Here is a 25747-nt window from a genome sequence, read left to right as displayed (position 1 = left end):
ATGGAAAGCTATTCTAGGTGTGGAGGGCAAAATTTCAGACAGAATGGATCTCATTTCAGGGCATGTTTTTAAGAAGTCATGGTCCTGTCAAAGTAGCTGATTAATACATTCCAGACCAGAATATTACTGAGTCACCAGTAGTATGGTCCAAAGTTGTTTTTTGGAGGGATTAGCAGTACCATGATTGGATGTGATGACCCAGGCAATTTGCTTCTGAACTAGGCTGGTGGTGTCATTACGTGCAGTGAAGGCTGAGGTGAGATTGATGTTGTATTGCTGTAAAGAGTCTGCATCTGAACAAATACATTTGCCTCAAATGCCAAGGCTGTATTGGAGGGAACTTTTGACATGGAAAGGATGGCAACTGTCAAAATGTAAGTACTGTTGTTTGTTGATAGGTTTAATGTGGACAGAAGTGTGTAGCTGGCCTCTGGTGAGGACAGAATCAACATCAAGGAAAGGGGCATGAGATTCGGAATAGGACCACGTGAAATTTAATTGGGAGAAGGTATTCAGAGATTCCAGGAATTTTAACAGGTCAATCTCACCATGAGTCCAAATGGTAAAGATGTCATCAATGTACCTAAAACAAACAAGGGTCTGAAGACTTATGGATTCCACGAAAGCCCCCTTCAAGTGACCCATGACAACATTGGCATAGGAAGGTGTCATCCTGGTTCCCATGGTCATACCCATGAACTGATTGTAAGTCTGCCCCTCAAAGGTGAAGTAGTTGTTGGCAAGTATAACGTTGATTAAAGCGAGTATGATGGATGTCATAGGTTCGGAATCAGGTCGGACTGGCTGGAGGAATGTTCAGCAGCAGGCCGACCATGTACAAGGGGGATATTGGTATAGAGGGAGATGGCATCAATGGTGACAAGCAAGGTGTGTGGTGGGAGTGGGACAGGCATGGATTTCAGATGATCTCAGAAATGGTTGGTATCTTTGATATAGGAGGGGAGTATCTGTACTATGGGTTGCAGGTGCTGATCAACTAAGGCAGATATACATTCGGTGGGTGCTTTGAAGCCAGCAACTATAGGACGGCCAGGATGATTGGGTATGTGGATAATTTACAGTGGGCTTGACTACCACCAAATCATCAATTAGAATGAATGGGCATAGGCAGAGGGTGTATACTGGCAACACGCAATATGCTGTTGCAGAGCATGCTCTACAACATGACAATCGTGATCTTGCTGCCTGGTTCACCACACGCACCATCTGGATTCTTCCCCAGACACCAGTTTCTCAGAACTCCTCTAATGGGAACTAGTGCTACAACATGTGCTTTGTTTTCGTCACCCACCTGGCCTTAATTTACATTAATTCATTCTGTCTCTGCATTTCTTCACAAGAACTACTCTTTTTTTCAATCTGTTTTAGCTTTCTATATCTTTCCGTGTCTTACCCGCCTGTGTTTCACCATTCCCCTCCCACCTCTATTATGTACAGTGCACTTAGCTTTTCACTCTTATTAACTCATGCTTGATGTTTAAACAGTAATCTCTGTCTTACATATTACCCTGTCTTCAACCTTTAAGCTCTCAGGTTTTCAAATCTTGTCAAATGCAGTCGCCAACAATCAGTCTTTCCTTCTCATCCCGCGCAGTAAATCTCCCCTGACCTGCGGTTCTGTGTGACTTGCCCCAAATCTACTCCTTTTCCTAGATCTCTCCAGTCCTTTTCCTTAACTCCATTTCCTTCCCATTCAACCCTTCTGCCTGAAGATGGAGCCACTGGCTCCGAAAGTTTGCCTGATTACAACCATCTTTTGTGTGTGTGTTCTGCCACCGCTTGGTGAGTAGATTTTTTATCTATCCAATTACATTATTTTGTCAAAAATTTATTGTTTTCGTTGTTATATAACACACTTCTGGAAACAGAAACAGTGAAGTTGCCCTGTTTGTTTTACAGTGTGTTTACGGCAGCCTACACAATTTTATTTCAATTACATCACATGAAATGATACTTTTGTAAGCAAATTATTTCCTGGAGGATTGTATTGAAGAATTTTAAACATGAAAAAAGCACTCTTGGTGACACTGGTTTTATGGGCATTAAGCTATGTTCTGAGGCCTGTTATGTCCTCCTAGCTAGCAGTCATCCAACTGTTGCCAAATATTGCGGAGTCTTGCAGATGTGTATTACAGTATTTGTATAGCAATGGCGTTGGCAGTGTTTGCTTTTATTTTATGTAAAGCCCACAATTTGTTTGACTTAAGTCTTGCTTTTTTCCTATTGAAGTTGCTTTTGAATTTCTATGGCCTCTGTATACATCTTAGCATAGTAATACTTGAATCTTGATGAAACTTTAGTATCTGAGAACTGAATACGGTGGTTCCCTGGTCCCAGTGCATGACGTGCAACTGCCAATTTATTTATGTTCTTTCTCTGTGTTCTTTAAGCTGGGTATTCACGCTTCTTTCAGTAGTTCCTATGTACCCTTGACCACATGTGCATGGAATTTTCTACACTGCGATACTGGCAAGTGGTGGGCAAATACTAATACACCTTTCTTTTTGGTTTAAACACTGTGTCAGTACCACCTTCACTCTGATGATGTAATCTGTCACCATTTTTATGTGCAAGAGAAAAACTTTTGCTTTAGCTGGTTCTATTTCACTAAATGCTACAGATTTTTTAGGTTGTAGTGATATATTTCTCTCTTCCTAAAGTAATTCTTAAATGATTGGCTCTTCTTCCAAGCACCATGGCTCTCAAATTCCTCTAGCTCAGTCCGCTAATGTCTTAAGTATTCCTTTTTCATGCTTGAGATGATGAATGTCTCTGTGAACTTACCGATTCAAATCAGTGCATTTTCTGTAGACTTTGTGTTCCAAAGTTCTGTCAGTTTTTCTGAGAACCTGTACATCTAAAAAGAGACATTTGATCTCCTTTCCTTTTTTCCACTATGAACTTTATATAAGAATTAATATCATGTATAAAATTTACAAATTATTAGAGGTAATTTTCTCCATGAGGCCATTAAATAAAAATGCCATTAACACACTGAAACCAACAAGCAGATTTCTCCTTGGCTATCTGAAGGGCTGTTTCTTCAAATTTTTCCATATACAAACTTGCTTCAAATGTGCCAAGTGGGTTCCCGATGGACACACCATGAGTTTGCTAATAGAACCGGTTATTCCAATGAAAGTAAGTTCATGTGTGACAGTATTTAAAGATATTTTTCATATTCTGTGTGAAAATACATTCCAACTATGACAACAACTATTTCAGAAGAATCATAGTAAACAGTGATACAACATTAAAACTGACCATATCTCTGAGGCTCAACCCGAGATATTTTAATTTTTTGATAAAATGAACAGAAACGTTCAAATAAGTGTCAGTTTTTCCTACTAATGACTTTTGGAGAATGTTCAAGTATTTGACATTCCAAAGACTGCATAATCAATACCACTAACAGTAGGTCCTAATGGAATGCCAGATGTGTGAATGTTGCACTGTCTTGGTTGTAATGGTTATAACTGGATGACACACTTCTTATGAATGTGAAAAATCAAAGCGGCTTTAATTATACTCTAGGTTGCTTTGGGCATGGTAAATGTGAGATGATCTTTAAGATCATCGAAGCATCCTGATTCCGGTATGTGTTGGGTTTTCCTGTGATTGTCTTCTTTCCACATTAACCCTGTAGTACTAATCTTATAAACAGGAAGAATAAAAATGTTTTTGTCTGAATTTAAATCTCCTTCATTAACTTACTGTTCATTAGTTTGTTCTTAATATTTGAAGTACTTCCATATGTATTTCATTTGCAGCTGGTTTAGATAAAAGACAGATTCCAATTTTGATATTAGCAAACAGCATATTCTGTTGGTATTCTAGATGGTGCCATTATGTAGTAGTTTTCTCATTTGGCAAGCATTCCTACATCATTCTTAGAAAGCACTTCGTTTCATATAATAATAACAATTTGACTCATATCTTAAGAACACAGATATTCACAAATTCCGCTTGATGCAGCATATTGAAGGATATGGGATAGAAGAAGAATTTAATAATAAATCCTTTATAATAGTAGGTGTGCAACAAGCACCTATGGGTGTTTTTATCTGTTTGCAAATCACCTTGAAGCTCAATTGGCCTATTTAACAGTAACAAACAAAGAAACAGTGGCTGCTGGTTATTTTAATACAGATTTTCTTAAAATCTCTTCCAGTAAGGATTTATTGCAATTAGTAAATATCATTCAACGTCACTCCTATTGTAAACTTAAGAGCCATGGTAACTAACTGCTCAAAAACAGCCACTGGTAATATCTTTATAGAAAGGTATAATGAACTACATTATATTACAAAAGCAATAGTCAATAAAAATAATTAATTTTTGAAAATATAATTTGATTGGATGGACAAAAAACCTACTTTCCAAGTGTTGGCAGAAGAAAGCACACACAAAAGTTAAGGAAATGTGCAGTTTTCAGAGCTAGTGACTTTTCTCTTGCCAACTCCTGGTCAGTAGACTTTTTGTCTATCCAATTATATTAAAACCAACAACCTGTGATTTCGTGGACCATATATTAACGGGTAATACTGATCAGGATATAAAATCTACTATATCTGAGTTCATGGGGTAGTCAGTAAGCAAAAAGCATTGATTATTGTAAGAAACTCCTCGAGGATACAGTGCTCAAGACACTGACAAATACAGTACATTTAATAATAATATCCTTACCATACATGAAAGCTGTGTTCTCCATAAAGTAACACTGGCTAGATAAAAGTTTTTTTAAAAAAGGCCATACATTGTTTGATTAAAAAGGTATCATGTAAGTCAAAAAGAAAACTTTTTGTCAGTCAGAAACAGCTCTGATACGATGCTACAGCACATTACAAGACACACTGAAAATTATTTAAGATTATAATAGATACATCCTTAAGTATAAAGCAGGGTGCCCAATGTGTCCCCCCCTCCCCCTCCCCCCGTCCTCTCCCCCACCCCACACACAACTACCTTAGGAAATCATGTAAATGGGCAAATACTATATATAATTACCACTCAAGCTCCATTTTGCCTTCCAGCAGAAGTTCCTTCCCATAACTTGGGAGGGCTGGGAAGAGAAGTCTTACTATTTCATAAACACGTGCAGTGATGGAATGCAGCTCATCCACGGCATGGTTGAGAAGGAGTGGGTGGACTCTTACACCCCCATATGTTGCTGTGTAAGCAGTTGTTATATCAGTTAGCAAAGCTCCCAGTGGATGGTGCGTACTTTCAAATGCCTGTAAAAATATGTATAAATTTATTCCATACTGAAAGTATGGAAGTTGATTGTACACAGGCTTGCTCAGCCTTTCAAAGGAGCAAACCAGGATAAACTTTGGAACAAATGCAAAGTGGTGACATATGGATTGTTCAGACCGTGAAATGAGGAAAAACCAACATCTTCTGTTAATGTACATTAAGATATGATCACATGTGTCTATTCAAATGTAGGAAACAAACTGGAAAAAAATAAAATAACTTGAGAGATAAAAAAACTATTCACATATAGGAAATACTGCTAATTTTTCCTTTTGACTGTCTGTTACCACTCATCCTGTGTGCTCTTTCAGACATTTTAGTAAAGTGTTAAAAAACTGATATTACAGTTAATTTTAATCATATGTAAGTGGCCTCAGTGAATTTGTCGAGAGAAAATAACATAGAATAGGAAAGGACTTGGATCAAAAACAGACCAGAGTACAAGTGGCTTATGAAAAAGTGAACTGTTTTGGGGAACAGGATTCACTTGTGCCGTAATAACATACATATATATCATATACACAAAGCATGGGTATATGGAAAGGGGAGCACATAAACAGAGAAGGCACAGGTAGAGAAACCGCAACTTTTATTGTGTGGAACATCATTTTCAGTCACTATCATGTCCAATCTGCAACAGATTCCCCCTCCCCCAAATAATCACCTCTGAATTACAACACTGAAAGTACACAAATTTTTCAAAAAGAAAAATGTTCAAATGTGTGTGAAATCTTATGGGACTTAACTGCTAAGGTCATCAGTCCCTAAGCTTACACACTACTTAACCTAAATTATCCTAAGGGCAAACACACACACCCATGCCCGAGGGAGGGCTCGAACCTCAGCCGGGACCAACTGCACAGTCCATGACTGCAGCACCTTAGAGCGCTCGGCAAATCCCACGCGGCACACATTTTTCAGTCTTCTTTGGGTGCCTGCAGACCACTCTATGAGTCAACTATACAGTGAGTGGTTACTGTTACTCCTACCATTATATTATCTCAACTAATACTTTCCAATAATAGTTATATCTGTATCTAGCCAGATAGTCATATTGTTAAACTCTTGTAAGTACATCTACATCTACATCCATACTCCGCAAGCCACCTGATAGTGTGTGGCGGAGGGTACTTTGAGTACTTCTATCGGTTCTCCGTTCTATTCCAGTCTCGTATTGTTCGTGGAAAGAAAGATTGTCGGTATGTTTCTGTGTGGCTCTAATCTCTCTGATTTTATCCTCATTGTCTCTTCGTGAGATATACGTAGGAGGGCGCAATATACTGTTTGACTCCTCGGTGAAGGTATGGTCTTGAAACTTTAACAAAAGCCCGCACCGAGCTACTGAGCGTCTCTCCTGCAGAGTCTTCCACTAGAGTTTATCTATCATCTCCGTACCGCTTTCGCGATTACTAAATGATCCTGTAACAAAGAGCGCTGCTCTCCGTTGGATCTTCTCTATCTCTTCTATCAACCCTATCTGGTACGGATCCCACACTGGTGAGCAATATTCAAGCAGTGGGCGAACAAGTGTACTGTAACCTACTTCCTTTGTTTTCGGATTGCATTTCCTTAGGATTTTTCCAATGAATCTGTCTGGCATCTGCTTTACCAACGATCAACTTTATATGATCATTCCATTTTAAATCACTCCTAATGCCTACTCCCAGATAATTTATGGAATTAACTGCTTCCAGATGCTGACCTGCTATATTGTAGCTAAATGACAAAGGATCTTTCTTTCTATGCATTCACACCACATTACACTTGGCTACATTGAGATTCAATTGCCATTCCCTGCACCATGCATCAATTCGTTGCAGATACTCCTGCATTTCAGTACAATTTTCCATAGTTACAACCTCTCGATACACCACAGCATCATCCGCAAAAAGCCTCAGTGAACTTCCGATGTTATCCACAAGGTCATTTATGTATATTGTGAATAGCAATGGTCCTACGACACTCCCCTGCGGCACACCTGAAATCACTCTTACTTTGGAAGACTTCTATCCATTGAGAATGACATGCTCCGTTCTGTTATCTAGGAACTCTTCAATCCAATCACACAATTGGTCTGATAGTCCATACGCTCTTACTTTGTTCATTAAACGACTGTGGGGAACTGTATCAAATGCCTTGCAGAACTCAAGAAACACGGCATCTACCTGGGAATCCGTGTCTATGGCCCTCTGAGTCTCGTGGACGAATATCGTGAGCTGGGTTTCACACAATCGTCTTTTTCGAAACCCATGCTGATTCCTACAGAGTAGATTTCTAGTTTCCAGAAAAGTCATTATACTCGAACATAATACATTTTCCAAAATTCTACAACTGATCGACGTTAGAGGTATAGGTCTATAGTTCTGCACATCTGTTCGACGTCCCTTCTTGAAAATGGGTATGACCTGTACCTTTTTCCAATCCTTTGGAACGCTATGCTCTTCTAGAGACCTACGGTACACCACTGCAAGAAGGGGGGAAAGTTCCTTCACGTACTCTGTGTAAAAACGAACTGGTATCCCATCAGGTCCAACGGCCTTTCCTCTTTTGAGCGATTTTAATTGTTTTTCTATCCCTCTGTCATCTATTTCGATATCTACCATTTTGTCATCTGTGCAACAATCTAGAGAAGGAACTACAGTGCACTCTTCCTCTGTGAAATAGCTTTGGAAAAAGACATTTAGTATTTCGGCCTTTAGTCTGTCATCCTCTGTTTAAGTACCATTTTGGTCACAGAGTGTTTGGACATTTTGTTATGATTCACTTACCACTTTGACATAAGACCAAAATTTCTTAGGATTTTCTGCCAAGTCAGTACACAGAACTTTACTTTCGAATTCACTGAATGCCTCTCACTTAGCCCTCCTCACACTACATTTCGCTTCGTGTAATTTTTGTTTGTCTGCAAGGCTTTGGCTATGTTTATGTTTGCTGTGAAGTTCCCTTTGCTTCCGCAGCAGTTTTCTAACTTGGTTGTTGTACCACAGTGGCTCTTTCCCATCTCTTACGATCTTGCTTGGCACATACTCATCTAATGCATAGTGTACGATGGTTTTGAACTTTGTCCACTGATCCTCAACACTATCTGTACTTGAGATAAAACTTTTATGTTGAGCCGTCAAGTACTCTGAAATCTGCTTTTTGTCACTTTTGCTAAACAGAAAAATCTTCCTACCTTTTTTAATATTTCTATTTACAGCTGAAATCATCGATGCAGTAACCGCTTTGTGATCACTGATTCCTTGTTCTGCGTTAACTGTTTCAAATAGTTTGGGTCTGTTTGTCACCAGGAGGTCTAATATGTTATTGCCACGAGTCTGTTTAACTGCTCAAGGTAGTTTTCAGATAATGCACTTAAAAAAATTTCACAGGATTCTTTGCCCCTGCCACCCGTTATAAACATTTGAGTCTCCCAGTCTATATCCGGCAAATTAAAATCTCCACCCAGAACTATAACATGGTCAGGAAATCTACTCGAAATATTTTCCAAATTTTCCTTCAGGTGCTCTGCCACAAAAGCTGCTGAGCCAGGGGGCCTATAGAGACATCCAATTACCATGTTTGAGCCTGCTTTAACCGTGATCTTCACCCAAATTATTTCACATTATGGATCTCTGTCAATTTCCTTCGATACTATTGCACTTTTTATCGCTATAAACATGCCTCCCCCTTCACTGTGCAGCCTGTCTCTGCGGTATACATTCCAATCTGAGTTTAGAATTTCATTACTGTTTACATCTGGTTTCAGCCAACTTTCTGTCCCTAATACTATGTAGGCATTGAGACCATGTATTAATGAGAGCAGTTCTGGGACCTTTCTACAGATTCTCCGGCAGTTTACTATTACCACATTAATATTGTTATTCCCTGTTGCGTTTTGCCTACTACTACCTTGTCGCGTCTCAGGAGGCGTAGGGAGGGAATTCCTTAACTTAAAAAACCCACATGTGCACTCCACACGTATTCCGCTACCCTTGTAGCCGCTTTCTGCGTGTAGTGCACGCCTGACGTATTCAGGGGGACCCTACATTTCTCCACCCGATAGCGGAGGTCGAGAAATTTGCACCCCAGATCTCCGCAGAATCATTTGAATCTCTGGTTTAAGCCTTCTACTCGGCTCCAAACCAGAGGGCTGCGATCAGTTCTGGGAACGATACTACAAATAGTTATCTTAGATTCCACCCCGCAAGCGAGGCTTCCCACCTTCACCAACTCCACCAACCGCCTGTATGAACTGAGGATGACCTCTGAACCCAGATGGCAGGAGTCATTGGTGCCGACATGAGCAACAATTTGCAGTCGGGTGCACCCAGTGCTCTCTATCGCCGCCGGCAGGGCTTCCTGCACATCTCGGATGAGACCCCCCAGCAAGCAGACAGAGTGAACACTGGTCTTCTTCCCTGACCTTTCCACTATTTCCCTAAGGGGCTCCATCACCCGCATAACGTTGGAGGTGCCAATCACTAATAAACCCCTCCCCCCGAGTGCCTGTTCGGACCTTGCTGAACCGGCCACATGTCCACTCACAGGTAGAGCGGGTGATGCCACACGGCCAGCCTCCACATTGACCCTCCGACTTTCGACTTTATTTATCTTTATTTCTTTTTTTGGCCTGTATCAAAAATATATACTTACCTCATTTCAATCCACTTCATTCCATACATACACTTATGGTTCACCCATCATATATAAGAAGTGTCAGTCACACTGCCTGTGAATGTTTGAAAATCTTCCGTTTTCTACAGCACAAATATAGTCCATCATATGAACAGTCTGTGTTACTGACAACCTCAGAATTGAGCAAGTGTAAGCTCCAAACACACAACAGTTTGTGACCAACCTTACTGTTGCCCTTTCACACTGATGTGGCAGCACTGGTGTCCTGCTAGCTTAGTACTATTAGAATTTACTTTCTTTGCTATAGATTGAGTAAGCATATACTTGTCTCTTTCTGCAGCCAATGGCTGTTCTATAGTAAAATGATGACTGCCTTCAACAATAGTATTGCCCATGGTATCACTTTAAGTTATTTCTTTTCTGTTGGTAACTTTATTACACTGGGGCATAAATCTTTAAAACAACATCGAGTAAAAAATCTTCCATTCAGGCTGTTTAAGTCACGACCAGTGTTGCATTCTTAAAAATCAAGTGACTTGTATGTAGCAGGAATAACATATTTACTCTTCAGAATTGTGGTATTGGCTATTATCCGATCAGCTGCACTTTAAAACCTGCACACCTCCAATCATTCCACCATTTCCTACAGCCACCACCACAGCATGAGGGAGCTGCCATGAACACTTATGCCACTGCCAATGATATGCTAGCACTGTCTCTCTGGAGCTCCAGTGGCAGGTCGACTTAAGCTCAAATGTACAAGTCCCTTTTGTGTGTTTGCCACTTCACAACATTTACAGGCTTTCACAGAGGTCAGGGCTCTTCATCTACAGAATAGTAATTGTATTGAAGACAGACTGAATTCTAAACCTTTGTGTCTGTACATATTTCAACATCCAAATCTACTATTAGCAACTGACACTGCAACTACAGCAAACAAAGTTATGTATTAAGCAATGGGAAAATCCACACACACACACACACACAAGGCTACAGTATCTTCCAGCTCTGGTGGCTTCAGCTGTCAGAGACTGCAGTCATGTGCATGGGAGCAGCTTTTGCACATACGTGTGTGTGTGTGTGTGTGTGTGTGTGTGTGTGTGGGCGCGCGCGCGTGCGCGCCATCTATTTTTGACAGAGGCCTTATTGCCTGAAAGCTGCTTTTGTGACAGTCTTTTTGTTGTGCCTATCTGTGACTCAGCAGCTCTGCTATATGGTGAGTAGCAACTATCCTTTTCATAATAGAGTTACATATTACTTTTACTATTTGATATTAGATTTAGAATAAGTTAATATCTGAATTCTCTGTCCATGAACTGCATCAGTCCCCCACCCTGTATCCACTAGAGAACTGCAAAACATGCATAGGAAGCTACAATAGGAATAACAAATTTTTAATTTTTTTTAAATGCTTGAAAATAAGTGATCATAATCACATAAGGCTGCCAAGAATAGTATATGTATATTATCTTTTAAATCACTGTGATACACAGGAAAAACATTTATAGTCAAGTCCCATCATTCATGATCAAAGCAATAAAATAAGTAACACATTGTGAAGCAGTGGTCCAAGTTAAAATGATTAGGCCCAAAAAGCAAACTATAAAATAAGGGCATATCTAACAGACTAAGAAAAATTGAAGAAATCATAAAAACCGTAGGTGCTGTACGAATGTCTGAATAAACAAAGTCCCATAAACATAGCCAAACTTCAAGTAAGAACCACAAAGAACCAAGGTTAAACATGCATTTATATGTAGACTGTTCAGGGAGGTAACATGGCATCAAACTGAGCTAAACTGGCAGAACACTGTTACGAAGCCATGCGGGAAATGGCACATGTGTAGAGTTACAGAAGGGCCGAGTCGTGAATACCATGAATGGGAAGGATGAAACATGGCCGTACAATGTCACCAAACTAATCTTCCAACAAGCAAGGGCACTTTGTTTATTCAGATGTTCCTACGGCACTTACAGTTTTTCCAATTTCTTCAGTTTTTCAGTCACTGAGCTGTGCCCTTGTTTTATAGACTGTTTTTCAATCCCAATCATTTTAACTTGGATCACTGCTTCACAGTGAGTTACTTATTTTTATTGCTTTGATGATGAACGATGGGACTTGGATATAATTGTTTATCCCATATACTACAATGACTTAAAAGATAATGTAAGTATACTATTCTTAGCGGACTTATGGGATCATGATCACTTACTTTAAGTTATAAAATTGGTTTGAAGAGTCAATATGTTTTTCGTCCTATTTACATATCACCTGATGATGCATTTTAAGAATGTAAAACTGATTGTGACCTTACAGTAATGGACTTTAACTTTTTTTATTTAAATGTGGGATTTTGGCTGTGGTTGCTCATTCTAAAGTTAAGTCTTTAAAATGTAAAGTTATATATTTACATAAGGAAATTGATATATTCACATAAAGAAATTGACACACTCACATATGGAAATAAATTACCTTTGCTAGATATTTTCTTAGTTCCTGATAACTGCCTTTATCCAATTTTTCTTTGCCAACTTTTGGAATAGTATCCAAAACATCACTAGTTACTGTGTCTTTAGATTTTTCAGTCCTGGATTTTTGCAACATGTGCTGACGTGAACTGCTGATAGATACAGCTATATTTTCCCATATCTTGTGTGTGTCCAAAAGTTGTACTTTCCCTTGGGCACTCTTTGTTCCATATTCAGGAATTCCCATTTGCTGATAACAGTATCTGAAGATTGCTTTCCACTTCTCACTTGCCGGAACACAGAGTTTTCCAAATGAACTAAAAATAATCAAAGCAATTATTATAAGCTAAAATATTGACATATATATTGTGTGCTATTAGCATTACAAAGAAAAAAGATGTTACAATATCTCAATGAATTATCATTCAGATACTGGAAATTTCATTAATCCACCATAAGAAAAGTGTTAATACCAATTGCAGTTGTGTGTTCTGTGTCCCCCCCCCCCCCCATCCCCCCCCTAATTGACAACATTCAGTTATCATCATACATGAATTTCTTAAAAAAGTGAGTTGTCTGTATGGTTCATTTATTAATGCTCTTGTTGCAAAGCTTAAAGTTAAGAGCACCAAAGATTTAAACTTACTTTCATGAACGTGTTTGTCAGTTCAGTATCAGTTGTCACTATTTTGGTTGTCATTACATAGACATTTTCCTTCTGTGTAAAATACTGTCAATGATAAAATAATTATTATAGCAGGAGTGCTACGATCTGAGTACAAGCCGATAGCTAACATCATCTTGGGGGACAAACTGGGTGCGACACCAATTGCTGGTAAACTACACTGGGGAATACTGCTAGGAGAGGCAGTGGAAAAGACGTGTATGTGTCTGCATATGTTAACAAGGGTTCTGAAGAGTGCAAACACGGGTGTAAAGAAGAAAGCCTACATGTCCCTTGTAAGACCCCAGCTGAAGTATCCTGCAAAGATATGGGATCCCCAGCAACAAAATCTCACAAAGTAGATACAAATAGCGAAGTAGATACAAATAGCACAACAGAGGGCAGCCAGGTTATAACAGGATATTACTGAAGAACAAATAGTGTCATGAAAATGATTAACAAACTGAAATGGGAAATTATTGCAAAAAGATGGGTAAGAGCTAAATTGGCAGATTTTATCAAGGATATCTGGTTGAGGATGTGTGGGAAGACATAGGACAAATACTGGTCACTAACAAAGTATGTAAGGGAAGGAAAAATCATTAGCACAAAATAAATGTGAAATCGTGAGGCAATTTCTCTTCTGTTGGTATAGTAGTAAGGAGCAGAACAAATTACCAGGAGATAACCTTGGTCCATTCCAAGAAAGTGTAACCAGATTTTAATACCTGTTCCAACAGTGGCATATTACCAAAGATTATATGCACAACAGGAAAAGGGTAAATTTAGTTTTATAATAAATTACCATATATTATGAATATAATACAATTATGTAATGTTGAAATATTACCATTTTGGCAGCATCCAAATTTGTGAGCAAATAAAGAGTACCTTACCTGTTATGGGGACTTATCAATATTATTGCTTTTTATCTATTTGAAATTAAATATTTGATGAAAACTGAATTCTATGATCATGAGTCCAAGGTAAAAGGCCAAGGGTATTTCTTTAACTGGACTTTTAATTTACTTTCAATTACAAAAGTTTTGCTCATATTTGTTACTACTACACATAACTGCAATTACTTTGGTTTGGTCTGTAGCTTGGATGATGTGGCAGTAACATTCTTGAACAATGTTCCTGTAACTTTGATTCCTTCATTCCAGCAACCATGTAATGAACCTTCCAGATAGTCACCACTACTGAAAGTGAGTGTCCCTTTTCCATTGAAAACACCAACTGATTTAAATTCACCTTCATAGTGGGTTCCGTCTTCAAACACCATTACACCATGTCCCTACAAATCAGAAAACAATCTGATTATTATACTTCAAAATATGATATCTTTATACAATATTCATGGATTGTAATCATGTAATTTCATTCAGCTTTTACAATACTGTACATGGTCGTCAGTATTTAACAAACTCCTTAAAAGTGATCGGACATAAACCTGGCCAAAACTTCAGTTTATGAGTGCTACAAATCCACAACTTTATTCTGATAAGGGCACACCACCTGGAATACACAGAGGCACCCCCTCTTAAGCTGAGGAAGGGAAACAATGAATGAATAGGTGTAGGGAATCTAAGGAGCGTGTCATGTACAAATCAACTGTAGTGAGACAATATGGTAAAGGGAGAGAACTGTCATGACTGCCATTTAGGTAATGCCACAATACCCACCAAACAAAGTAGTCCAGTCAACAACGACCAAAAAAGGGCTAATAGGGGAAATAATTTGTGCAGACACAGATATTTGTACAGTGGTAGGGGGGAGTGTCATGAACAACATATTAAAAATCTATACCTGTTGGGTGTCAACGTTGGGGTATGGGCGCATTTAAAGGTCACTTTTTAACATTTTTCTAGAATAACTTGCACACTATGGTTTCTAATGAAAATGTTTCTCAGTACAAAATTAAACTACAATAAATTTCCTACATAAAGGGTCCTATTCATTTTTTTCTATAGAACTAATAGTTTCTGTGTTGCAGAGGATGGAAAAAAATCACAAATTATTGAAAATAGTGTTTTAAGGTATAAAAATAATGTTTATTGGTAAATGAAGTGGGTTAAGACCAAATATTAAATGACTGCACCATATCTAATAGCAGTATAACCATACCGAGGGATCAATTGTTTTCTGGGGATGTGACTGGTGGCAGTGGGAGGGAGCAGGTGTGGAAGCTAGCAGTGCGAGGGAAGGCAGGTCTCCAGAATAAGATCACTTACTTCGCTGATTTGTGACCCTGGAAAATGAAGAGCAAGCAAGTGAGCCCCCACTCTCTCTCTACACCACTACGTCTCGGAAAACAACTACCTTCTGTTTCACAATTATACTGACCCCTCTGCAGCACACCTTGTAAATTACTGGTGACATAATGCACAGACACATCTGAAGAGTGTTTAGTTTCCACAAAACGCATTGTACGCAGACACGTCTGGGAAGTGTCCCTCCGCCCCCTCCATAAAATGTGTTAATGCTAAATGGTACACAGATATCAGTTACTAACTACACAAACAAAAAGAATCTTCTTACATCTCTGTACACTGCCTTGAACTCCTAGTAAGGAAATTGATTGCTAGTCACCCTGTATGACTGTTGTAACTATCTTCCAGGAAAGGGCAGTTCTCTCACCACAAGAACTTGAGAACTGCTCGCTCTTCAGTTTACACACAGAATAATTGACTATACTGTCCCCAGCATTTCATGTCCAATTTTCTTATGTGAGTAGACAAAATAACTTGACTGAGCTTGTGTTTAAATAGCAGAGCAACTTTCAGTTTATTAAACATTTACTTAGTTGCAGTAAGTAAGAGTGTTTTTATGTAAACTGTGTTCCTTTAAACAATGGCTGTGATGTGTTTGATTTGTGTGAGTGATGTCAGTGACCTATGCAATGTTGGTAAGAAAGGAATACGTGGATTGGTAAGTGCCAATCATTTGAGAAAAGATGGAAAAGCTGATAGTTTCAGAAATAAAAAACATGATGATGTTCATACATCTTGCAGAAAAGAGTGCATCAGAGCTAAATCAATTTAAAAATTTCTAAGAGGACCTGTTTTGGAGGAACTGCCTTCAACGTTGGGCTGGTTCAACATTGGCTGGAGTCAAACGGAAGGTTTACAGTGTTCGATCCTTCAGTTATGGTAGTACAATTACAGTTCATCCAGAGGAGAGGAAGGATGAATGTGGAGTCACCATCTGAAGACATATCTGCTCTGTTGGGGATCTGCACACTGCAGATGCAAGATCTCATGAAGACTGCTATAAAAAGTTCTTTTTAGGCTCAGTGCTTAAGTCTAGAAACAGTGGACACTCTGAAGATGAAGGAATTAATGGATGAGTTGATGCAGCAAGTTTGTGGAACATTGCCTCGTATAAAGACAGTCAAGGACAGATTGAGAGAAAAGTAAGGGAACTGTATTGTTTCCCACACCTGATTTGGACGCCAAAATGCAGGCATTACATGTTCCAAGTTTTGTGCCATATGCCGGTGCACCGTTACTCGATCTGTAACATGGTGTGATGATGATAGAATTGTTAACAAAATCATTAAAGAAAAGATGTTATTTTATAATAACTAAATATATATTTTCTCTTATTTCTAAGATCAATGGGCGTTAAATATTAACCTTATATCATAAAGCACTATTTTTAATAACTGGCGATTTTTTCATCCTCTGCAATGCAGAAACTATTAGTTCTAGAGAAAGAAAGAGTAGGACCTTTTTTTGTAGGAAATTTAGTGTAGTTTAATTTTGAAACTTGGAGAAATTTTAGATAGAAGATAGATTTTAGATAGAAAAATAAAAAAGTGACTTTTAAATGACCTCCCCCTCCACCAGCCTAACACTTGCACCCGACAGGTGGGGATTTTTTAGTGTGTTATTCATGACTCACTCCTCTACCGCTGAACAAAATTTTGCAACTACACGAAGCTTTCCTCCTTTCTTTCGTTGACTGGACTAAAGGGGACATTGGTGTTATAATATGAGGCCTGTCTAAAATGTATCCGGCCTTTGGCCGGAAAAAATATTTCAAATACCTGATGGGGTTGGGATCCTAACCCCTTCAAAGTAGGCCCCTTGTGCTTGCACACACTTAGACCACCAATCCTGCCACTATCGGAAACACCTCTGGAAGTCTTCTTTTGGAATGGTGTTCAGCTCCATCATCATGTTCCGCATTATCTCTTCTCTACTATCAAAATGGAATACTTTAAGTGGTGTCTTCAATTTTGGAAACAATGAGAAGTTGCAAGGAGGCATGTCTGAAGAGTAGGTTGGCGAACAGCTGTAATTCCATGTTTGGCCAAGAAATCTTGGATGAAGTGGGATGAATGTGCGGGGGCATTGTCGTGATGCAGCTGCCAGGTTTTCGCCGTCCACATATCTGGTCTTTTGCATCAAACTGCTTCATGGAATCGCCAGAGAACATCTTTATAGTACTCCTTTGTCACTGTTTGTCCTTCCGATGCATGCTCATGATTCAGAATTCCACGGGCATCAAAGAAGACAGTCAGCATCAACTTGATTTTGCTTCGCACCTGCCTCACTTTCTCTGGCCTTGGAGACTCGGGATACTTCCACTGTGACAACTGTCTTTTTGTTTCTGGGTCATACCTGTACACCCATGATCAGTGTTGGTGGTGTCCAGAAGGTACACGCGCAACATCAAAACAAAGGTCTTTTGTTCCTGCGACAATTTGGGCATGAATTTCGCAGCCACGCAGTGCATGTTCATATCATCACGCAAAATAGCATGTGCAGAATCTTTACTCACTCCAACCTATTGGCCAATCTCCTGCACGGTCAAACGACGATCTGGCATCACCAAATTTTGCACCCACTCAGCAACAGCTACACTCCGAGCAGTTTGGGGCCTGCCAGAACACTGGTCACTCTCCACTGATGTGCGGCCATTTCTGAATTAGTTGAACCACTCCTTCATTTGTGTTACACCCATCACAACTTTTCCAAACACCTGCTGAATCTTACGAATGGTTCTGCTTTGAGAATCACCAAGCTTTCGACAAAATTTGATGCAGTATCATTGCTCAACATGTTCAGTCACCTTGAGAGAATCGGTAATCTGACAAACACGTCGTGTAGCACCTCACTCAGCAACCAACATGTAGTGACTAACGTGCTGGAAGGTGGTGACAAAATTCACGTATGTGCATAAAAGTCTCTTCCTTTACTGTGTACAGTGGTGCCACACTATCATCTCTATTTTGTGTGGGGAAAATCAAAGGTCAGATACTTTTTAGACAGACCTCCTAGAAGCTCACTTATAAACTGTAATAAAAACATTTGAACAAATTTGTCTGAAATGTGCAAATGTGAGCAGAAACACTGTAGATTGGGAGAGTCACACACTATAATTATGTAACAGTAAATTACCATAAGTAGAGCTTGTAAATACAAGGTGATTACAGTTAAAGTTCCAGTTTCAAAAAAGTATACAAAAACAAACCACTTCTCAGAACGACTTAACCTTTGAACAGAATATTATCAAAGTATGGTGAAATGTTATGGAAATAAAACAATTAAAAAAATTAAATTAACAAAAATTTTATCACTAGATAGTGCAGTAGGAGATGGAATATGCGAAGCAGATGGGTGAGGTACAGAGCTGTTCCTCAGTTTGCACCTGAGGGGGTCAGTGCGCCAGTGTCAATGCACAATCACGGGTTGCTGGTAAAGTTCCTTTAGAAGAACTGTGACTGTGAGCCAGTAGGTCTGCAGAAGTTCCAGACACTCAAGGGCACAATTAAAGGTGTTGACATCATGTCTACCAAGGGTGTGAAGAAAATGATTATGAAATTCGGAAAGGCAGGTTCTTCTGAAGTGGAATGTGGCAGAGGGAGGAAAACAATTGAACTGGTGTCAGTGGAAGATGTGGCCATAGCACTGCAAGAGGGATCAATGAGTGTTGTATAAACATACAGTGCATAGGGAATTGCCCAGACTCTGAACATGCCTGTGAGCACAGCACATAAAATTTTATGAAACATTGTGGATTTCTACCTTTACAAAATTACCCATGTTGAGGAGTAGCTTTATGCTGAGCTGGCAGTAAGACATTTGTTTGCTTTAGACTTTCTTGCTTGTATGGAAGTGGACAATGAATGGCCACATAACTTTCTGTGGACAGACAAAGCCCATTTCCTTCCCCATCAACATGTCCGTACACAGAATTTCTGAATATGGGCAATGGAAAATTGATTTGCACATCACCCAGTAGCGCTTCATTCTGCAACAGCAACTGTGTGGTGTGGTCACACACAATAAAATGACACTCACACATTAGCTTTTGGGCAAAGCCTTTGTCAGAAAAGGAAACACACAAGCGATCACGCCTCACACACACACATGAATACCATATCCAGCAGCTTGGACCAGTCCCAGCCGCTGGAGGTATGCTTGCTTGTTTCAATGAATGTGTGTGTGTGTGTGTGTGTGTGTGTGTGTGTGTGCGTGTGTGCGTGCGCACGCGTGCGCGCGTGTCTGTATCCTTTTCTGATGAAGGCTTTGGCTGAAAGCTAATGTGTAAGTGCCCTTTCGTTGTGCCTGTCTGCAACTTAACAAATTGCCTTTATGGAGAGTGGCAATGTATCTTTTCCTTATATTTATGAAAGCCTTTTGCACACCATCATTCCAGCCCTGCAACATTGTGGATGTGTGGGTAGGATCATTTTTATGCAAGATGGTACTCCTCCACAACCTGCACATCTAGTGAAGCAGCTGCTGCAGAGGTATTTTGGAAATGCTGGAATTATTAGCCATCATTTCCCTACAGTCTGGCTATCCTGATCACCTGATATTAATCCATGTGACTTTAGGGTATGGGGTTATTTGAAAGTGCTCTGTTCAGTTCTCAGATCACAGATGTAGCTTAACTGAAGGCATGCATTGCACGTGACCCAAGACACACTGATCTGTTGTGAAGTACACTGTTTCTTGATTTCAGCTTGTGGCAGAAAACCGAGGACAGCTTATTGAACATGCTTTGTGACAGCCTCATGACAATTAAAAACTAATTTCATTTATAACTTTTATGCAGTTTTTGGTCTCATTATAATTAAAAACTGACTCTTCTCATCCAATGTGCTATAACCTTACCATGGTAGATGGGCTTACTTAACTGTTAAATGCTAAACAACTGTTAAATGCTAAACTTGTGTGGTGATGCACATTGCACAGTGCAGTTGGATTAATGAGCATCTCGCACCATATCCATCATACTGTGATCCATCTGTCATTTGTAGCCACACACATTTATGTTATGACACTTACACACTATCGAGTGGTAAAACTTTCACTTTTTTTCGCATGATTTTTTCCCTTTCTTCAATAATACTCAGCACAAGTTTGATGCCAGTCGGAGCAGCAGTTGTTCTACTTCTTTTTCACAGTGATTTGAAACAGGAACTTTCATTGCAAAAACCATGCACACGGTTCAAAGCTTACCGCAAACAAATTACTGACACAATAATAACTTAAATGATAATATTTTGCAAATTCAATTACAAATTAGTGCAATTCAACCTCTCGATAAATAATTTTTTTGACAGTGGAAAGCATTTTTCAGGAAATACTTCTCTCTCATTTCAGGTTTATCAGCAGAACGGTATTCTTAAGTTCCAGTCATTTTTGCATTACCAATTTTCTTCGCCATGCTTTACAAATTTGATCAAGTATGCCTGGTATGCAGCGTAATATACAGAACAATGGCCCGGACCATTTCTGACTCCATCCCAGTTCTGTCTAAATAAAACTAGTGGTTACTGCGAAGTGCCTGACTGCATCAATTTTTCCTTTGTCCAGTGTCCCTGGTGCAAGAAAAATGTTTGTTTTTGTCATTCAATAGATACTTCACATTTTTGTGATGACTACAGGCAATAAACAAAGAACTGTTTCACTGATAGTCAAATGTACAACATTTACACATTATTATGAGTGGCCTACAGGAATTGTTATAAAATGTAGTATTACAAGACACATTTCATTTCAACAAATTACAAGTCCTCATTGATGGAAGTCGTCTGTGACATCAGACACTGCCGTAATTTTATTTTCTCTGCTAGCCACTTTTAGCCAAATTGCATGTGCAAGAACTGAACTGTCAATATGAAGTTATTAAAAAAAATGTTTGTATAGTTTCAGCCAGGTTTTCACTGGAGCAAACAAGCTGACGAGCATGAGTAAAAGAGAATTCTGTCTGGTGTACTCAGTAGGTGTCTTCCAGGTGTTTCAACTGGACGCCACTGCAGCTATTTACGTCTCACTAACCTTCCCCAGTTACCTAACTGGAAAATGGAGACCGGCAGTTTAACGTGGAATCCGAACCAGACGTCTTTTGCGGCCACTCCAACATCTGTGAGAAGCGAATGCTTGGTTAAAAATCACAGTGACAAAGTTGTGGTCTGAATGGGATTTGATCCCGCACTCTCTGGATCACAAAACGCATACTCTGTCACCTTACACGCGCTGGCTGAATAACCTCTTGAGATGATGCTCAACATCAGTAATTACTGTCCTGTTTATAAATTTCCCCTTGGTGGTAATGAGAAGCCAGAGAGAAATGGCAGCCAACATACAATGAAGATTTTGGACCAATGCTAAGGAGAGATGGAGACACAATTCCGTACAAAGGGCACGATCTCCATGCATGCCACGCTTCCATACAAATTGAGACACTTCAATTCTTCCTTCCTTGTGCCATTTTGTATACTCCGTCAAGAACAGTGTGCTCACCATGCAAAATAATCCTCACTGAATAGCAAAGTTTCACATTGTGGATCTAACAAGATAGAGTTGGATCCTGTATGCCGAATATTAGCCCCAAAACCTAAAATCTAATAACACAGTGTTGATAGGCAATGTTCGCTACCTTGTGTTCTACTCTGTTCCCTCTTTTACAAATGTTTGTACCCACATACAAGCCAATGGTAGTCAATTTTCTGCAAATGCTCATTTGCAGGCCTTCGCTTCCATTCGGTCCATTGTAAACCAGGTACTTAAAATTTGTGTCTGTGAACTCTGGATGATTCTGCTATGCGGCGCTACATGAGTGATTCTCTGAGTCATGCGCTAGGCTGGCAGGGCTGTATAAACTGCTGTATAAGCTGTTCTTCGCGTGGCAAAAATATGAAACTTCAACATTTTTTACAAAATACTTGACATGCCTCTTAGCAGCTAAAATTCTGGCAGCGTATTTCTTTCATTGGCTAGGTTTCAACATGTCTTACTGGACCATTCCCTTGTTATCTGAAAACAGTGAAAGGTTGTTGTGCTTCTATAATGTAAAAAAAACCTCTTGATTAGTACTGATAAAAGAGCCCAAGCAATGATCTGCACATGAAAGACCTATACAACACATATAGAACCAATGGTCATTGAAGTGAAGTCTATTGAAGAGGTCAGGGAGACTAAATTTCTTGGACTGTGATCATATAACCCACAACAGTGGAATATTCACAGAGATAAACTACTGAGAAAAATCAGCAACCTTTAAAGTGCTGAGTTAAAGGTGTGACTTGTCCCCCAATTGATTATTTAGCTCCAGTTAATACTGCCATTTCATACTGCACCTCTTTCTGGGGGAAACACATAACAAACATTTCTCACACAAAAACAGTGAAAACATGATCACCACCATACACAACTAATATGCCATTTAACAAAGTTCGGCATGCTGCTTGTTCCATCTGAATACATTTTAGAGGCAGTTTCATTTGCAAATAAGAATTTGCATCTATTTGAAACAAAAGATATGCATGATTACTACACCTGTATTAGTGATAACATACATCTAACAATCCACAGACTCAGTAAATCCCATGACAATGTGACACATAGGCAGCACACAGTCAAATATAATAATTCAATCAACAAGAATCTCAGCAGTATATTGTTCCAGCAAAGTTTTCATACAGCTGCTGAATTTGTGAAAACCTATTATGTAAAATGCAACTTAAGTTTTGCTTACAATGCTATAGCCGTTAATTCTCTGCCTCGTGATGGCTGGGTGTTGTGTGCTGTCCTTAGGTTAGTTAGGTTTAAGTAGTTCTAAGTTCTAGGGGACTTATGACCACAGCAGTTGAGTCCCATAGTGCTCAGAGCCATTTGAACCATATAGCCGTTAATGAAACCTACAACAAATTTTGATGTTATTAAATATACTGTATGGTTAAATGAAAACAGCATCCTCTTGGGTAAAATATTCCGGAAGTACAATAACCCCCATTCAGATCTCCAGGCAGGGACTACTCAGCAGGATGACATTATCACAAGAAACAAAACTGGCATTGTATGGATCAGAGCATGGAATATCAGATCCCTTAATCAGGCAGGTAGGTTAGAAAATTTAAAAAGTGAAATGGATAGGTTAAAGTTAGACATAGTTGGAATTAGTGAAGTTTGGTGGCAGGAGGAACAGGACTTCTGGTCAGGTGAGTACATGGTTATAAATACAAAATCAAATAGGGGTAATGCAGGAGTAGGTTTAATAATGAATAAGAAAACAGGAACACGGATAAGGTACTATGAACAGCATAGTTGATGCATTATTGTAGCCAAGATAGACATGAAGCCCACACCCACAGGAATAGTACAAGTTTACATGCTAACTAGTTCCGCAGATGAGGAGGAGATTGAGGAAATGTATGATGAGATAAAATAAATTATTCAGATAGTTAAGGGAGAAGAAAATCTAATACTCAATGCTAGACTGGAATTCGATAGTAGGAAAAGGAAGAGAAGGAAAATTAGTAAGCAAATATGGACTGGGGGAAAGGAATGAAAGAGGAAGCTGTCTGGTAGAATTTTGCACAGAGCATAATTTAATCATAGCTAATGCTTGATTTAAGAATCATTAAAGAAGACTGTATACATTGAAGAGACCTGGAGAAACTGGAAAGTTTTGGATTTCTTTTATAACAGTAAGAGAGAGATTTCAGAACCAAGTTTTAAATTGTAAGACATTTTCAGTGGTGGATGTGGATTCTGACCACAATTTATTGGTTATGAACTGTAGATTAAAACTGAAGAAAATGAAAAAGGCAGGAATTTAATGAGATGCAACCTGCATAAACTGAAAGAACCGGAGGTTGTAGAGAGTTTCAGAGGGAGCATTAGGGAATGATTGACAAGAACAGGGGAAAGGAGTACAGTAGAAAGAATACGTAGCTTTGAGAGATGAAATAGTGGAGGCAGCAGATGATCATCTAGGTAAAAAGACAGGAGAAAATATAAAAATGAAGTAAATGAAGCAGGTGAAAAGGTATACAAACGTCTCAAAAATGAGATCGACAGGAAGTGCAAAATGGCTAAGCAGGAGTGGCTAGAGGACAAACGTCAGGATTTAGAAGCATACATCACTAGGGGTAAGATAGATGCTGCCTACAGGAAAATTAAAGAGACCTTTGGAGAAAAGAGAACCACCTGCATGAATATCAAGACAGATGGAAAACCAGTCCTTAGCGAAGAAAGGAAAGCAGAAAGATCGAAGGAGTATACAGAAGGTCTATAGAAGGAAGATATACTTGAGGACAATATTATGGAAACAGAAGAGGACGTAGATGAAGATGAGAAGGGTTATTTGATACTGTGTGAAGATTTGACAAAGCACTGAAAGACTTAAGTCGAAACAAGTCCCCGGGTGTAGACAACATTCCGTTAGAGCTATTGACAGCCTTGGGAGAGCCAGCCATGACAAAACTCTTCCATCTGTTGAGCAAGATATGTGAGGCAGGCAAAATACCCTCAGACTTCAAGAAGAATATAATAATTCCTATTCCAATGAAAGCAGGTGCTGACAGGTGTGAAAATTACCACACTATCAGTTTAATACAACACAGTTGCAAAATACCAACACAAATTCTTTACAAAAGAATGGAAAAACTGCTAGAAGCTGACCTCAGGGAAGATCTGTTCCGATTCCAAAGAAATAAGGGCATCCCAAGGCAATATTGGCCCTACAACTTCTCATAGTAGATAGGTTAAGGAAAGGCAAACCTATCTTTATAGCATTTGTAGACTCAGAGAAACCGTTTGACAATGCTGTTTGGAATACTCTCTTTAAAATTCTACAGGTGGCACGGGTAAAATACAGGGAGCAAAACGCTATTTACAGTTTGTACAGGAACCAGACGGCAGTTATAAGAATCGAGGGGCACGAAAGGGAAGCAGTGGCTGAAAAGGTAGTGAGACAGGATTGTAACCTATCCTCCTATTCAATCTGTATACTGAGCAAGCAGTAAAGGAAACAAAAGAAAAATTCAAAATAGAAATTAAAGTTCAGGGAGAAGAAATTTAGATTAGGATATGAGACCTTTAAAAGTAGAGGAATTTTGTCATTTGGGCAGCAAAATAATTGACGATGGATGAAGTAGGAAGGATATCAAATATATTCTGGCAATGGCAAGGAAAGCGTTAGTGAAGAAGAGAAATTTGTTAACATCAGTTTAGATTTAATTGTCAGGAAGTTCTTTCTGAGAGTAATTGTATGGAGTGTAGCCAAGCATGGAAGTGCAACATGGATGATAAATAGTTTAGACAAGAAGAGAACAGAAGCTTTTGAAATGTGATGCAACAGAAGAATGCTGAAGATTAGATGGGTAGATCACGTGACTAATGAGAAGGTACTGAATAGAAATGGGGAGAAGAGAAGAGAAGAGAAGAAGGGATTGATTGGTAGGAGACATTCTGG

General features: G+C 39.2%; 1 protein-coding gene across 1 annotated transcript in view; it reads right to left on the bottom strand.

Moving 5' to 3' along the window:
- The window catches only part of LOC126162943 (alsin), a 206215-nt gene that overhangs the window by 17465 nt on the left and 163003 nt on the right, over nt 1-25747 (bottom strand). The window contains exons 8-10 of the mRNA XM_049919775.1: nt 14113-14324; nt 12368-12680; nt 5029-5255 (exon numbers count right to left, since the gene is read on the bottom strand). Of these exons, the coding sequence (XP_049775732.1) occupies nt 5029-5255; nt 12368-12680; nt 14113-14324 (752 nt within the window). The remainder of the gene's footprint in view (nt 1-5028; nt 5256-12367; nt 12681-14112; nt 14325-25747) is intronic.

The sequence above is a fragment of the Schistocerca cancellata genome, chromosome 2, assembly GCF_023864275.1.
Source record: "Schistocerca cancellata isolate TAMUIC-IGC-003103 chromosome 2, iqSchCanc2.1, whole genome shotgun sequence".
In the NCBI taxonomy this organism is placed as follows: Eukaryota; Metazoa; Arthropoda; class Insecta; order Orthoptera; family Acrididae; genus Schistocerca; species Schistocerca cancellata.
This window is presented reverse-complemented; position numbering and strand designations above follow the sequence as displayed.